The sequence below is a fragment of the Oncorhynchus mykiss genome, chromosome 8 (genome assembly GCF_013265735.2).
Source record: "Oncorhynchus mykiss isolate Arlee chromosome 8, USDA_OmykA_1.1, whole genome shotgun sequence".
In the NCBI taxonomy this organism is placed as follows: domain Eukaryota; kingdom Metazoa; phylum Chordata; class Actinopteri; order Salmoniformes; family Salmonidae; genus Oncorhynchus; species Oncorhynchus mykiss.
Window position 1 is genome coordinate 77625762 of NC_048572.1, and position 17887 is coordinate 77643648.

Consider the following 17887-nt stretch of genomic DNA (forward strand, 5'->3'; position numbering starts at 1 on the left):
AGTCGAAGGAGTTAAAAGATGAGAAATCAGCAGCAACACATTCAAAATAACTGTGTGTTAACCCTCCACCATAGAAAATAAACATTTTAAGAAAAGACCAAGGAAAGAATCAAGAAAATAAGTAAGGACAGAGCCCTCCACGCAACCGCTCAACTATAAAACACTCCCAGCATGCACTGAGAGGGAGAACAACTCTCAATGGACTTCTAGGTTAGCTGTGTAGCCTACAGCACAAGCTGTAGATCTGAACTAATGTTCATAGCTAACTCCTTGAAGCCCTCTTCCAGGTCAAGGTAGTTTGTTTCTTCTATGTGTCTGAAGAGAGCCGAGCCCATATCCACAAAGCGTCTCAGAGTTGGAATAATGCTCTAGGATCTGTCCATAAAGTGGTATTAATTACGATCAAAAAGGCTACACTGATCCTTGACCAGCACTCCTAGTCTAAGATGCTTTGTGGATATGGGCCTAGGCTTATTGTCTGGGCATGTCTGACTCAGAATCCATCAGAGATAGGAGGGTGACAGAACAACAAATTGACTCTTGAGTTACATTCACATTTTATGAGTTCCCCTGTCCTAACATCTTTGTGTCAGGGTCAGTACTGTGTGTTCTGATGTATCATATTTCTCTCTTTCCATCCTGAGGTTTTGTGTTTGTCTTGTATTTTAATCTACAAGTGGATTATGTGGTTTGAATAATTCTTATATCAGATGTACAGTGGGGCAAAAAAGTATTTAGTCTGCCACCAATTGTGCAAGTTCTCCCACTTAAAAATATGAGAGAGGCCTGTAGGTACACTTCAACTATGACAGACAAAATTAGAAGAAAAAAAATCCAGAAAATCATATTGTAGGATTTTTTATGAATTTATTAGCAAATTATGGTGGAAAATAAGTATTTGGTCACCTACAAACAAGCAAGATTTCTGGCTCTCACAGACCTGTAACTTCTTTAAGAGGCTCCTCTGTCCTCCACTCGTTACCTGTATTAATGGCACCTGTTTGAACTTGTTATCAGTATAAAATACACCTGTCCACAACCTCAAACAGTCACACTCCAAACTCCACTATGGCCAAGACCAAAGAGCTGTCAAAGGACACCAGAAACAAAATTGTAGATCTGCACCAGGCTGGGAAGACTGAATCTGCAATAGGTAAGCAGCTTGATTTGAAGAAATCAACTGTGGGAGCAATTATTAGGAAATGGAAGACATACAAGACCACTGATAATCTCCCTCGATCTGGGGCTCCACGCAAGATCTCACCTCGTGGGGTCAAAATGATCCACACGGGGGGACCTAGTGAATGACCTGCAGAGAGCTGGGACCAAAGTAACAAAGCCTACCATCAGTAACACACTACGCCGCCAGGGACTCAAATCCTGCAGTGCCAGACGTGTCCCCCTGCTTAAGCCAGTACATGTCCAGGCCCATCTGAAGTTTGCTAGAGAGCATTTGGATGATCCAGAAGAAGATTGGGAGAATGTTATATGGTCAGATGAAACCAAAATATAACTTTTTGGTAAAAACTCAACTCGTCGTGTTTGGAGGACAAAGAATGCTGAGTTGCATCCAAAGAACACCATACCTAATGTGAAGCATGGGGGTGGAAACATCATGCGTTGGGGCTGTTTTTCTGCAAAGGGACAAGAACGACTGATCTGTGTAAAGGAACGAATGAATGGGGCCATGTATCGTGAGATTTTGAGTGAAAACCTCCTTCCATCAGCAAGGGCATTGAAGATGAAACGTGGCTGGGTCTTTCAGCACGACAATGATCCCAAACACACCGCCCGGACAATGAAGGAGTGGCATTTCAAGGTCCTGGAGTGGCCTAGCCAATCTTCAGATCTCAACCCCATAGAAAATCTTTGGAGGGAGTTGAAAGTCCGTGTTGCCCAGCAACAGCCCCAAAACATCACTGCTCTAAAGGAGATCTGCATGGAGGAATGGGCCAGAATACCAGCAACAGTGTGCGAAAACCTTGTGAAGACTTACAGAAAACGTTTGACCTCTGTCATTGCCAACAAAGTATTGAGATAAACTTTTGTTATTGACCAAATACTTATTTTCCACCATATTTTGCAAATAAAGTCATTACAAAATCCTATAATGTGATTTTCTGGATTTTGTTTTCTCATTTTGTCTGTCATAGTTGAAGTGTACCTATGATGAAAATTACAGGCCTCTCTCATCTTTTTAAGTGGGAGAACTTACACAATTGGTGGCTGACTAAATACTTTTTTTGCCCCACAGTATATACAGTATGAACATATACACAGAAACATACAGTACGTGAACAATTCAAAATGACAAATAAACCCTAATCCAATACTCTTGATATAAGGAACACATTAGAATGACCTTGAATGTCCCTAATAGGTCCCTGATGGGACCACACAACAACACGGTGGGAGTGCAAAGCCACATGGAGAACGTGCTCCATGCGTACTGTATCTAAACAAAACTACTGCTTTGTTTTCTTTTTGTTCCTCTCTATAATCTTCAACAGCTTTTGGTAAGTATTACTCTTACCCTAGCCATGCCCAAACCCTTAGGATATGTCCATTAGACTACAGTCACTCCAACTTTAAAGCAGTGTTCCCCAAATGGTGGTTCAGGACTAATTGGTGTCCCACCGCAAGTTCCTTTTTGATTGTAGGTCACAGTTAAGGACTGGACTGTGACTAGAAACATGATTTTTGTTTATTTGGATGGTCACAAGTCAAACCACTTTGAGGACCACTGCATTAAATTTCCTTTGAGATACTGAGTGAGTCCCTCTACAGTTCCTTTTTGTCCAGCTGGTCCCTCTCCTTGCTAGGCTCAGAGTGTCTCCACATACGCAAACACACACGCGCACACAGATGCACACACACACACACACACACAAAAACACACACATCCATCCATCATCTCCCTGAAAGGGGTATAGTGATGCATATGGTCCAAGAGTCATATTCTTCAAAAATGGTGTCTATTTTCTACAGCCATCTGTTATGTAGATCCTTCCAGCCATATGCATTAGGAGACTTCTGTAGGCCAATCCTCCTCATTAAATTGGGATTGAGGCTTGCAGAATTACCCCTAATGTATAACTTGGGATTCACACAACAGATGGTGTGCAATATGGACTCAGTTTGACATTACACCACGTTTGACATGTGAAATTGCCCGACAAATGTTGGATTTGAGTTAACTATCCCTTGGGTTAGTGATGATGGACTGACATCTCTCCTATTCAATTTTGGGCGGGGAGACACACACACACACACACACACACACACACACACACACAATAAAAGCACATGATCAACTCCAAAAAATCTGGACTCCACCCCCCACTAGATCAGGAGCAGGTCTTTGAACCAAGCAATCTCATTCAGGGCCAGTCAGTCATTCACAACTGTCTGTGGTTGATTTTCCTGTTTTCCCCACCCTGGTTTCCTATATATATGTCAACAACTTGAATTGTTGTAGTTTTGTATCCATCTGTGTTTGTCTGTGTCTCTGAGCATGTGTCTGTGTTTCATGTGTTGTCTCAAGGAGAGTGTGTTTTAATGCTGTAGGGTACTCTCTCTACCTCCCTCCCTCTCTTTACCTTCCCCACATGAAAAAAGACTACAGTTTACTATAGAATACTACAGTACTTACTATTCTTACTATTCTGTAGTGAACTCTAGTATACTGTAGAATACTATACTACACACTGTAGTATCCTTCGATCAAGTGTAGTACTGTAGAATACTATAGTAAACACTATAGTATTATCAGAAAAAAAAGCACTGTAGTAAATACAATACATATATATTGTCCGCAAAAAAACACTACAGTCTGCAAAAACACAACACTTTTTTTATCCCAATTTCATGATATACAATTGGTAGTTACAGTCTTGTCCCATCGCTGCAACTCCCATACAGACTCGGGACAGTGAAAGGTCGAGAGCCGTGCATCCTCCGAAACAGGACCCCACACTGCATCTTGACACAATGCTCGCTTAACCCAGAAGCCATCTGCACCAATGTGTCGGAGGAAACCCGGACGACGCTGGGCCAATTGTGTGCCGCCTCATGGGTCTCCCGTGGCGGCCGGCTGCGACACAGCCTGGGATCGAACCAGGATCTGTAGTGACACAGCTAGCACTGCGATACAGTGCCTTAGACCGATGCACCACTCGGGAGGCCCCAACACTACACTTTTTTAGCTATAGTAAATACTACAGTATTTAATTTGCATATACTCTGCCCATTCCGTCCCCCATATCCCAGTTTGTACCAGCCAAGTGAGAAACCTACATGATCATATATTGTGTTCCATACAGGTTATACGTTCAGAACCCAGTCCTACCTACCTACAGATTGTACGTTCAGAACCCAGTCCTACCTACATACAGATTATACGTTCAGAACACAGTCCTACCTACCTACAGATTGTACGTTCAGAACCCAGTCCTTCCTACATACAGATTATACGTTCAGAACACAGTCCTACCTACCTACAGATTGTACTTTCAGAACACAGTCCTACCTACATACAGATTATACGTTCAGAACACAGTCCTACCTACCTACAGATTGTACGTTCAGAACACAGTCCTTCCTACCTACCTACAGTCCTACCTACCTTGTAATTAGTACAATATACTACAATCTGCAAAAACACTACATTAATTACTATAGTATATACTACAGTTTTCTTTTACTACAGTATTTATTTTATCAAATCAAATGTTATTGGTCACGTACACATGTTTTGCAGATGTTATCGCAGGTGCAACGAAATGCTTGTGTTTCTAACTCCAACTGTGCAGTATTACCTAACAATACAAAATAATACACAAAAACTACGAAAGGAATTAAGAAATATCAGGACGAGCAATGTCAGAGGCGGAATATAATCATATATCTATATATGTGACCGACCACCTCGATTCGGCTCAATTCGGTCCTATGTAACGGAATCTGAAATGGTGTTTTTTTTTTTACATTGGATTAAAGCGAAGACTGCAAAATTGAGCAACAATAGAAAATATTTCTGCTTTGAAAGTTGACGAACTTGAAACCCCACTTTTAGAAAATGGCCCGTGAACGTTTAGGTACACATACTGGAGAGCTCTTCTTTGTCTACACCCATTCAGCATCGTTCACACCCTCTTAAGCCTTAGCCCCACCCATCTCCTTAACGCTTGAGGCCATGTGAGTCGATGTGGTAACAGAGTGAATACAGTAGTGTAATAAACAACCAAATATTTCAAGACTAAAATTGGTGAAAGTAGTAGCAAAAAGTAGTAGTAATAATACACATTATGTAGTCCTTGGCCTATATCCTAATCTGACTTTGGTGCAGGTCATGTTGTTCTTCAAATTACCGTCTCTGGTAAACACACACTATATCAAATAAAATCTATGTTTGTTTGTCAAATGCACAAGATACAGAAGATCTAAACGTAGTGTTGTGTTGTGATGGGCCGGGTCTAGTAGTGCTGTGTTGTGATGGGCCGGGTCTAGTAGTGCTGTGTTGTGATGGGCCGGGTCTAGTAGTGTTGTGTTGTGATGGGCCGGGTCTAGTAGTGCTGTGTTGTGATGGGCCGGGTCTAGGAGTGCTGTGTTGTGATGGGCCGGGTCTAGTAGTGCTGTGTTGTGATGGGCCGGGTCTAGTAGTGTTGTGTTGTGATGGGCCGGGTCTAGTAGTGCTGTGTTGTGATGGGCCGGGTCTAGTAGTGCTGTGTTGTGATGGGCCGGGTCTAGTAGTGCTGTGTTGTGATGGGCCGGGTCTAGTAGTGCTGTGTTGTGATGGGCCGGGTCTAGTAGTGTTGTGTTGTGATGGGCCGGGTCTAGTAATGCTGTGTTGTGATGGGCCGGGTCTAGTAGTGTTGTGTTATGATGGGCCGGGTCTAGTAATGCTGTGTTGTGATGGGCCGGGTCTAGTAGTGCTGTGTTGTGATGGGCCAGGTCTAGTAATGCTGTGTATGTAATAAGCCGTGTCTGGCTTTACTCTCCTGGGGATGATGGAGGTACTGTTTCAGAAATGGGAGTGGGGGGGGGGGGGGGGGGGGGGGGGGGGTGGGTCCCTGCCAAGTGTTGCATCATTTAGGTTCTTAGCAAATGTTCTGACACTGACAATGATCAAGGTGTACATTGTCGTATAAGTGTTTGCATGTCAGAGTGGGATGGTGAGACATTCTGACGTTGAACAGTGAGGCACAGTCATCAGTCATCTGTTAATTTATTTTGTTGATCAACTGCCCTGGGAAGTCTTTTCTTGGTAGGGGGTTGGACACAACTATGTTGGTTGTTGGGAACATAGCCTGTGCCCACAGTGTTCTCACTGCCCCAGATACATTTTCACCTTTGGCACGAAGGTCATTTGTGCCAGTGTGGATGATGATGTTGTCAGGGGTGTCAATCCTGGTCTGACTGAGTAGCTGCATTGCACGGTCAGTTGTAGGACACCAGAACTTATGCACCTGGTGTCTAGTGAATCATCTTTCCTGGACCAAGAACTTCCCATTTGAATCGATAAGGATTGCAGTTGTGGGTGAATGTCTGGGTGGAGCAGACTGGGAGGCTGGGAGGTTGACCTGGGCTGGAGGAGGCTGGGAGGTTGACCTGGGCTGGAGCAGGCTGGGAGGTTGACCTGGGCTGGAGCAGACTGGGAGGCTGGGAGGTTGACCTGGGCTGGAGCAGACTGGGAAGGGGGGTACAGTGTCATCAGGCTGTGGTGGAGGCCATGCTGGTTATGTTGGTCTCAGGTTCTGCCTGTGTTGTACCAAGCTGGTGGACATGTTCTCTAGATGGAGAGGACATAATGACTAGCGGCTAGTTGAGGGTGTCAATGTACCTCTCTCTGCACTAGCTCCTCTCTTGTTGTGCTCAGATGGTCTCCGTGGTCATCATTTGTCTGACTCAGTTTGTCTATTCTGCTTTCTAATTTAGCAGTAGATGCTCTTAGTTTCTGGACAGTGTCATCCTCTCGAAGCTTGTTCTGTCTGAGTTCTAGGAAGTCTGCTTCGACTAGAGAGAGGGTGTTGTGGAAACGTTGCATAGCATGTGTTCTTGGTGTTGTAGGCATGTGTCGTGGAAATGTCCTCTATTTACCAAATCATGAGAGCAAACCACACACAAGTCAGAGTTAGTTATCACAAAGTCCATTTTTAATTATATGAGCTCTATCACAACCCTGTGACTCTCAGATCAATTCAGTGTCTATCAATGAATTATCTGAGAGTCCCTCACACATTGCAACTGAGATCCTTTAATAGCAAAGACACACACATAGCCAGACAGCATAGGCATAACTCATCGTTCAGCTTTATCTCCCAAACTATGCTCTTCTCTCAAACTCAGAACCATAAACCAATCCTCCATATCAACAGGCATATATCAAATCCATCCTTTCTTGACAAGATCACAGAGACACACTGACTGGCACACAGACATTGTGGAGCCAAGAGATACACGCTTGACCTCTCCCCTCTCTCCGGCCCAAGCAACTTAGTCTTGACATAGAACAGATACTGCAACCCCGCCACAGTATTATACAAAAATAACATTCTGATGAGAAGTAACTTACAAACATATGATGAATATAAAACATCTTACCTATGTTACCAACCAATTCTGATTATTCCCCAACACATGTCCTTGGCTCTGTCTGCTGCAGGTGAGGTAGGTAGAGGGACACTGAGGGCTTCTTGCTGGGTCACAGAGACTGTTGAGGTTTGGGGCCTGGTTTTCTCCATCATCTCCCTCCTTTTACTTTTTCCTCGGTTTCTGAGATGAGTTCTGCCTCTACTTTTAAGGAAACAAACATATTCTCTAAAGCCTGGAGGCTTGAATCATTGTCTTGTATCAATACAGTTCCATTATTGTACAAGTTGACTATTTGATACGTGTTGCTCTGGTCAGCTTCTTCAAAAATGCTGATTTGACGTCCTTGGCTGTTGTCTCTCTTTTTGGAGAAAGGGAAATGGTTGCAAATAACCCTTTTCCATATGTGCCCTCCTTTGGTATTAAATATTACATTTGCTCTTGTTTTGCAACTGGTAAGATCTGCAAACAGGCATTCATGGTTCTGTCCCATCATCAAACCTAGCTTTCTCCATCTGGATGTCTGGTGGGTAAACAATTTCCATAGAAATGCTGGTGATGTTGGCTACAATGTTGCTTGTTTTGCTTGTTTTGTCTCCCATTCAGTCTTGCAGTTTTCTTTTGTTTTCCCCAATGTATCTCAATCTAGAAACCATGGAAATGTCAATATTTGGAGAAGCAAATGTTTTTCAAAAGCTCCTGTTGCTCAATTTGGAACTCTCTCCTTCGCTACACTCCTACCTCCCTCTCTGTCTATCTCTACCTTCCTTCTTCCTACCTCCCTCTCTGTCTATCTCTACCTTCCTTCTTCCTCCCTCCCCCTGTCTCTCTCTATACCACCCTCTCTCTCTTCTCCCTCTCTCTACCTTCCTTCCTCCTCCCTCCCCCTGTCTCTCTATACCACCCTCTCTCTCTTCTCCCTCTCTCTACCTTCCTTCCTCCTCCCTCCCCTGTCTCTCTCTATACCACCCTCTCTCTCTTCTCCCTCTCTACCTTCCTTCTTCCTCCCTCCCCCTGTCTCTCTCTATACCACCCTCTCTCTCTTCTCCCTCTCTCTACCTTCCTTCTTCCTCCCTCCCCCTGTCTCTCTCTATACCACCCTCTCTCTCTTCTCCCTCTTTCTACCTTCCTTCCTCCTCCCTCCCCCTGTCTCTCTATACCACCCTCTCTCTCTTCTCCCTCTCTCTACCTTCCTTCCTCCTCCCTCCCCCTGTCTCTCTATACCACCCTCTCTCTCTTCTCCCTCTCTCTACCTTCCTTCCTCCTCCCTCCCCTGTCTCTCTCTATACCACCCTCTCTCTCTTCTCCCTCTCTCTACCTTCCTTCTTCCTCCCTCCCCCTGTCTCTCTCTATACCACCCTCTCTCTTCTCCCTCTCTCTACCTTCCTTCTTCCTCCCTCCCCCTGTCTCTCTCTATACCACCCTCTCTCTCTTCTCCCTCTCTCTACCTTCCTTCTTCCTCCCTCCCCCTGTCTCTCTCTATACCACCCTCTCTCTCTTCTCCCTCTCTTTACCTTCCTTCTTCCTCCCTCCCCCTGTCTCTCTCTATACCACCCTCTCTCTCTTCTCCCTCTCTCTACCTTCCTTCTTCCTCCCTCCCCCTGTCTCTCTCTATACCACCCTCTCTCTCTTCTCCCTCTCTCGACCTTCCTTCTTCCTCCCTCCCCCTGTCTCTCTCTATACCACCCTCTCTCTCTTCTCCCTCTCTCTACCTTCCTTCTTCCTCCCTCCTCCTGTCTCTCTCTATACCACCCTCTCTCTCTTCTCCCTCTCTCTACCTTCCTTCTTCCTCCCTCCCCCTGTCTCTCTCTATACCACCCTCTCTCTCTTCTCCCTCTCTCTACCTTCCTTCTTCCTCCCTCCCCCTGTCTCTCTCTATACCACCCTCTCTCTCTTCTCCCTCTCTCTACCTTCCTTCTTCCTCCCTCCCCCTGTCTCTCTCTATACCACCCTCTCTCTCTTCTCCCTCTCTCTACCTTCCTTCTTCCTCCCTCCCCCTGTCTCTCTCTATACCACCCTCTCTCTCTTCTCCCTCTCTCTACCTTCCTTCTTCCTCCCTCCCCCTGTCTCTCTCTATACCACCCTCTCTCTCTTCTCCCTCTCTCTACCTTCCTTCTTCCTCCCTCCCCCTGTCTCTCTCTATACCACCCTCTCTCTCTTCTCCCTCTCTCTACCTTCCTTCCTCCTCCCTCCCCTGTCTCTCTATACCACCCTCTCTCTCTTCTCCCTCTCTCTACCTTCCTTCCTCCTCCCTCCCCTGTCTCTCTATACCACCCTCTCTCTCTTCTCCCTCTCTCTACCTTCCTTCTTCCTCCCTCCCCCTGTCTCTCTATACCACCCTCTCTCTCTCTTCTACGTCTGTCTTTATACCCTTCTCCCTCCATCTCTCTCTCTACCTTCCTTCTTCCTCCCTCCCCCTGTCTCTCTCTATACCACCCTCTCTCTCTTCTCCCTCTCTCTACCTTCCTTCCTCCTCCCTCCCCTGTCTCTCTATACCACCCTCTCTCTCTCTTCTACGTCTGTCTTTATACCCTTCTCCCTCCATCTCTCTCTCTACCCTCCTCCCTCCCCCCTCTCTCTAGCTCTCTCTCTCTCTCCCTCTCTCTCTCTAGCCTCCCCCCCTCTCTCTCTTTACCCCTCTCCTATCTTCCTCTCTCTCTACCCTCCTCTCTACCCTCCTCTCTCCCATCCTCTCTCTACCCTCCTCTCTCCCCTCTCTCGCTCTACCCTCCTCTCTCTCTCTCCTTTACCTCCTTCCTCTCTCTCTACTCTCTCCCCCTCTCCCTCTCTCTCTCTTTTTCCATCCCCCTTGTCTTATAAAGCAGTGCTTGCTTGTTGCACAGATAAGTTATTCTTGTTTTGCGCCCAGCTCTGCACTGTTCCACAGGGAAAGGAGAGCGAGGGAAAGAGACAGAGGGGGGCGGGGGGGTTCTGCCTCTTTTGCCTTTCATGTGTCTGCAGAAGAGATAAGCAAAGAGATGTCAGCTGCAGTGGAGACAGAGATGACTCAATAAACACACACACGCAGCCTAACAAGACAACTTCCCATAGCTCCCAGAGTATTGCTGTAACTTCAACCTCTGTAGATAAGTTGTTGTCCAGGAGCAGATACCATACTCCTGAGAATGAATCTCCCTCCCTCCCTCCCTCCCTCCCTCCCTCCCTCCCTCCCTCCCTCCCTCCCTCCCTCCCTCCCTCCCTCCCTCCCTCCCTCCCTCCCTCCCTCTGTGTCTCTGTCTCTAACACACACACCATACATACATAAACACACAGACAGCCCACTGTCATTACGTAAACTACAGTTTGGGCATGTCTCTCATTAAATACAGCGCCTGGATCGATCTCGCCTTCTCTGCTCAGTCTCTCTTTTTCTCTCTACACCATATTAAGAACACCTATTGAGTTGCACCCCCCACCCTTTTGCCTTCAGAACAGACTCAATTTGTTGGGGCATGGACTGTGCAAAGTGTCAAAAGCGTTCCACATGGATGCTGGCCCATGTTTACTGCAATACGTCCCAAAGTTGTGTCAAGTTGGCTGCATGTCCTGTGGGTAGTGGACCATTCTTGACACACACAGGAAACTGTTGAGCGGGAAAAACCCTGCATTGTGGCAGTTCTTCACTCAAACCAGTGCGCCTGGTACCTAGTACCATACCCTGTTCAAAGGCACTTCAATCATTCATCCTGTGAATAGCACACACACAATTCATGTCTCAATTGTCTCAAGGCTTAAAAATCCTTATTTAACCTTTCTCCTCCCCTTCATCTACACTGATTGAAGTGGATTTAACAAGTGACATCAATAAATGATCATAGCTTTCACCTGGATTCACCTGTTCAGTCTTTTTGTCATGGAAAGTGCAGGTGTTCTTAATGTTTTTTATACTCAGTGTATGTATCTTTGTCTGTAGACTCCTGAGGGACAAACATTCTTGCAACCATAGCAGGCTCCCAATTACGCCAGACAGGACTGGTACATTCGTTAGAAATGTTCATAGCAACAAGCTCCACTGGCAAATACCCCCCTACCCCAACAAGCTCCGCTGGCAAATACCCCCCTACCCCAACAAGCTCTGCTGGCAAATACCCCCCTACCAAATCCACACTCTGCTTTTGTCATGTTCTGTAGTACGCTTTTCTATCACACAACTATAAGCCAGGGGGAGCCTGAAAGCCGCTGTGTGTGTGTGTGCGTGCGTGCGTGCGTGCGTGCGTGCGTGCGTGCGTGCGTGCGTGCGTGCGTGTGTGTGTGTGTGTGTGTTCAGTTGTGCATATTTTTTTTTGTGCATATTTTTTTTTTGTGAACACTTGTGTGTGGTTCTGCCCCTGACCTCATTTCAAATTCACCCAGTTTGTTATAAGGGCCTTTTGTGAAGGGCTTTAAGCAGAATATGCTCAAGGTGAAAATGACTGAAAGAATAATAACAATGTGCCATGATAATAACATGCTTTAGGAGACTGGGATGATAATGTACAATGTTGCTAAACACTTCAGTGTAGTGTGCAGAGAAAGAGAGATGGAGAGGGGATTTCAAGTTATATGCTCCAGGGACTCCTGTTGTGTGTAGCTAGCTATATGCTCCAGGGACTCCTGTTGTGTGTAGCTAGCTACAGTGCCTTGCGAAAGTATTCGGCCCCCTTGAACTTTGCGACCTTTTGCCACATTTCAGGCTTCAAACATAAAGATATAAAACTGTATTTTTTTGTGAAGAATCAACAACAAGTGGGACACAATCATGAAGTGGAACGACATTTATTGGATATTTCAAACTTTTTTAACAAATCAAAAACTGAAAAATTGGGCGTGCAAAATTATTCAGCCCCCTTAAGTTAATACTTTGTAGCTCCACCTTTTGCTGCGATTACAGCTGTAAGTCGCTTGGGGTATGTCTCTATCAGTTTTGCACATCGAGAGACTGAATTTTTTTCCTATTCCTCCTTGCAAAACAGCTCGATCTCAATGAGGTTGGATGGAGAGCATTTGTGAACAGCAGTTTTCAGTTCTTTCCACAGATTCTCGATTGGATTCAGGTCTGGACTTTGACTTGGCCATTCTAACACCTGGATATGTTTATTTTTGAACCATTCCATTGTAGATTTTGCTTTATGTTTTGGATCATTGTCTTGTTGGAAGACAAATCTCCGTCCCAGTCTCAGGTCTTTTGCAGACTCCATCAGGTTTTCTTCCAGAATGGTCCTGTATTTGGCTCCATCCATCTTCCCATCCATTTTAACCATCTTCCCTGTCCCTGCTGAAGAAAAGCAGGCCCAAACCATGATGCTGCCACCACCATGTTTGACAGTGGGGATGGTGTGTTCAGCTGTGTTGCTTTTACGCCAAACATAACGTTTTGCATTGTTGCCAAAAAGTTCAATTTTGGTTTCATCTGACCAGAGCACCTTCTTCCACATGTTTGGTGTGTCTCCCAGGTGGCTTGTGGCAAACTTTAAACGACACTTTTTATGGATATCTTTAAGAAATGGCTTTCTTCTTGCCACTCTTCCATAAAGGCCAGATTTGTGCAATATACGACTGATTGTTGTCCTATGGACAGAGTCTCCCACCTCAGCTGTAGATCTCTACAGTTCATCCAGAGTGATCATGGGCCTCTTGGCTGCATCTCTGATCAGTCTTCTCCTTGTATGAGCTGAAAGTTTAGAGGGACGGCCAGGTCTTGGTAGATTTGCAGTGGTCTGATACTCCTTCCATTTCAATATTATCGCTTGCACAGTGCTCCTTGGGATGTTTAAAGCTTGGGAAATCTTTTTGTATCCAAATCCGGCTTTAAACTTCTTCACAACAGTATCTCGGACCTGCCTGGTGTGGTCCTTGTTCTTCATGATGCTCTCTGCGCTTTTAACGGACCTCTGAGACTATCACAGTGCAGTTGCATTTATACGGAGACTTGATTACACACAGGTGGATTGTATTTATCATCATTAGTCATTTAGGTCAACATTGGATCATTCAGAGATCCTCACTGAACTTCTGGAGAGAGTTTGCTGCACTGAAAGTAAAGGGGCTGAATAATTTTGCACGCCCAATTTTTCCGTTTTTGATTTGTTAAAAAAGTTTGAAATATCCAATAAATGTCGTTCCACTTCATGATTGTGTCCCACTTGTTGTTGATTCTTCACAAAAAAATACAGTTTTATATCTTTATGTTTGAAGCCTGAAATGTGGCAAAAGGTCGCAAAGTTCAAGGGGGCCGAATACTTTCGCAAGGCACTGTCTATGCTCCAGGGACTCCTATTGTGTGTAGCTAGCTATATGCTCCAGGGACTCCTATTGTGTGTAGCTAGCTAAAAGCTCCAGGGACTCATGTTGTGTGTAGCTAGCTATATGCTCCAGGGACTCCTATTGTGTGTCGCTAGCTATAAGGGACTCGTTTCAGGAAACCGGGCGTATGTCGCGCGTCACTACTTCACAGGAGAGGCATTTGAATGTAAACATTTATTTTTTATCAAAATGCATTTTTTGGACTGAATTACCTTCTGGAACATGTGAACTTTCATGTGCCTTAATAACAAACGTGTATGCCATCTGTATATATTAGTACAGTTGTTAAATTACACGCCTAGTTGGTTTAGACAGAAAAAGGCAGGAACCTTCCCGATTGGCTGAGATAATGGTTGGTCTGGACATTCCGAGAGATGAGTTTGGATTGGTCTGCCACGTAGCACGCTTCTGTCTATAACGAGCTGCGCAGTATGTGTAGGTAATCCTTTCTAATGCAACTTTTTTTAAAGATGTCATGAAGAACTGCAAAAGTGTTGCTAATGCTCTCCACTTTCTGGAGGACCAAGATTTGAAATCAGTGGAATGTCCAGTGGAAGCAGATTATGATAGCTGAGGAGATGGAGAAAATTCTGGCATTTGATTGCAAATATGCGGAGGGAGTCGAAAAGAGAACACACTGTTGTATAAAACACCTGTCTCCAGATTACATCTTCAAACTAAGGGCAACCATGGCATCAGTGACAGAGAAGGAGAAGCATTCACCCATGTATACGGGTAACATAGCTACATTTTCAGATATTATGTGTTTCTAATTTTGTCAGAAATTTGTTTTCATTGCAAGTTAAAATGTAGAGTTAGCTAGCTAGCTAATGTTAGCTGGCCAGCTTGCTAGCTAACGTTATGTGTATGATCTGTGTAGTAATATAATTTGTATCTCAGAACCATTTGCATTGCAAGTTATAGCCCACTGTTAGCTAGCTAGCTAACATAGAACCTAATTGGATAGCGTTAGCTATTTGCAGATTCATGCAGGGTAGTAACGTTATGAGTTGGGATTATGGTTCATTGTTTAGCTAGCTCCATGTCTAAACAAAATACTCCACAATGCAAGTAACCATTTCACTGTACTGTTTACACTTTCTCTATCCTGTGCATGTTACAAATAAACATTGATTTTATTTGATATAGTGTGTGTTTACCAGAGACGGTAATTTGAAGAACAGCATGACCTGCACCAAAGTCAAATTAGGATATAGCGTTAGGCCAACGAGACAGTGTCCAAGTTAAAATAAATTATCTGGTAGAATGCCCTGCTTTTATCTTGTCACCCACAACCGTAAGCTATTTTCTGTGATTAACTCACCATTAACTTATAAGTAATGATCTTGTTGTGAGTTTATTTTCCTGTAATAATTCATACAAAATTAGTTAAAGTTAAGACATTGTCAGCTATATGATATGGCCATTATTTGAACTGGCTAGCCAGCTAACTTAATGTTAACTAGCTAGCTAACACGCTAGAAATGAACCAACACCTTGTTTAGAAAGTTGCTTTTAGTTTCCTGGTTTGCTAGATTGACATATACTAAATCGTTTTTTTAAACGGATGCGTTTATTGGTGTTAAAATACACCAGTTTTGCTATTTTGGACCAGCAGGTTGCTGATGTCATGCAGCCTGTTGTTTTAGTGTAAATACTTTTTCATAATGACAATGACAAGTTTGATGTTGGATGACAATAGAATGTTCTCAATGTCACGACGACAGCTGTCTATAGACATGTCGATAGACGTAGTATAAACCAGCCTCTTTGGTTGTTTAGTGCACTACTCACTCTGTTTAGGACATGGCCTCATATGAATCCTTAATGAGATGGGTGGGGCTAAGGCTTAAGAGGGTGTGAATAGTGCTGAATGGGTGTAGACAAAGAAGAGCTCTCCAGTAGGTGTAGCAAAACATTCAAGGGCCATTTTCTCAAAAGTGCTGTTACAAGTTTATCAACTTCCAAAGCAGAATTACTTTCCCATTGTTCTTCAACTGTAGTGTATGATGTACCATTTTCTAGCACTGAGTCTCTACTTTTATCCAATTTTTTTTGCTACATAAAACCGAATTTAGCTGGTCGGTCACATATGCTCCAGGGACTCCTATTGTGTGTTGCTAGCCATATGCTCCAGGAATTCATAGTGTGTGCAGCTAGATATATCCCATTAAGCTGGCTGTGGGGAACATAGATTTTTCATGGCAGAAAGGAACCAGTAATGGAAAATCTCTCTTTATCCGTTTTCATGGTAGTTTTAATCAGTTTAATGATGAGTAAATATAGATGTGATTTATGAATGTATCATTAATTAACCCATAGCAATGCCTCTTTTTATTCTCGCTCTCACTCTCTCTCTCTCTCCCCTCTCTCTCTCACTCTCTTTCTCTCTCTCTCTGTCTCTCTCACTCTCTCTCTCACACTCTCTCTCTCTCCCCCCTCTCTCTCTCTCTCTTTCTCTCCCCCCTCTCTCTCTCACTCTCTCTCTCTCCCCCTCTCTCTCACTCTCTCTCTCTCTCGCCCCTCTCTCGCTCTCTCTCTCGCATATCCTCTTTCTCACTTTTTCTTTCATTCTCCCCCATCTCTCTCTTTCTCTCTCTTTCTCTGTTTCTCAGGTGCCCTCCAGATAGAGAACAGTGAGGAGTTAGACCAGGGAAAGTATGAGTGTGTGGCCACTAACTCTCAGGGAGTGCTTTACTCTTCCCCGGCCAACCTGTATGTACGAGGTAGGAACTTACCATGGGTATAAGAACACACACACAAACACACACGTGCATTATAACACACACACCTGTCACACAGCTGAAACAGCTGTCACCATTATACAATGGATTAAGTGGTGTTAAGTCCTAGTTTATCTACATGTTTTTTTTGTTATTTATTGTCTTCCTATTTGCATCCACTAACCAAACCAAACCTATCCACCAAGTGAAACACCAGTTGGTGACCTAAGACTGATAACGTTCCAGACTAAACTGGGTTTTACAGATGTTGCATCAAGGTGCTGTTTTTTGTAATAACTGCCACTGAATGGAATTAGACAAAAAGGAATAGGCCAGTGATGTCATACTGCACTGGGGCCAATGTGCAGTTCCAGGGTCTTTGCTACAGTATGACATCACAATTGTCCTCTCCCTCTTCATATTTTTCTAAATTGAGGGCCACAGTGACTGAGGGTTTGTTTTTCTCTTGCACTTTGAAGTGGAACTGACAGTGTTTTAACTACTTTGCAGATATGAAACAAACAGACAATTCCCAGTTTATGCTACAAAACCAACTTTATAAGAGGTTGTAAAAATAGGTTCTATGTGACTCAACATTCCATGACGTTCACTAAAGCATTGTTGGCAGAATAGATGGATGCAGTTCAATGCATTAATATACACAATTCCTAAATGTTCTAAGAATTTATGATAATGTGAAAATTGCCATATCTAAGTGCTCGCTTGTCAGAAAATGTAAATATATATTTTTTAAAAGGGTGTCATCTTCCTCTGGGTGTATATGAACAGATTTCATGGTCCTAAAATGCAGTCAGTTCCACTTTAATACAGTGATTGGCTAGGGAATACATTTGGTTTCTCAAGTCTAACTGTACACAAAAAAAAACATAATGCAAACCAACAGCCAGTGTGGCCCTCCAGGGGTCTCAAACGGCCCTCCGTTTGAGACCCCTGTTCTAGGTTCTCGACTGGGGTAAGGGAGACTGGAATTAGGGGTTCTAGACTCAAATTTCTAAGCTCTTAAGCCCCTGAGTTTGAAGTTCCTGATCCTACATTTGAAGTGGGTTCTGTGGTTCTATGAAGAACAGTGTGAATGTGCGTGTGTACATTTGTGTGACTGTGTGTGTGAGGCTTTGAGCTGGACGTTTTTACTCTCTGTTTCCCCATTCTCTCTCTCCCCATCACGTCATTGTGTTCTGCATCAACCCCCTTCCACCCCCCAGAGCTACGAGAAGGTTGGTGTGTTATTTTCTTTCGGTACTCCTTCCTTTTTATAACACATTTACACCTGA

The 17887-nt window shown here is 44.2% G+C and overlaps 1 protein-coding gene across 5 annotated transcripts in view; it reads left to right on the forward strand.

The window, feature by feature from the left end:
* The window catches only part of LOC110530680 (receptor-type tyrosine-protein phosphatase S), a 138940-nt gene that overhangs the window by 66411 nt on the left and 54642 nt on the right, over positions 1–17887 (forward strand). For 3 of the 5 annotated variants that reach the window (XM_036986330.1, XM_036986333.1, XM_036986331.1), the window contains exon 7: positions 16488–16598. In XM_036986330.1, the coding sequence (XP_036842225.1) occupies positions 16488–16598 (111 nt within the window). Of the gene's footprint in view, positions 1–16487; positions 16599–17818; positions 17831–17887 lie in introns of all 5 variants that reach the window. The other 2 variants (XM_036986334.1, XM_036986332.1) reach the window with 1 other exon arrangement.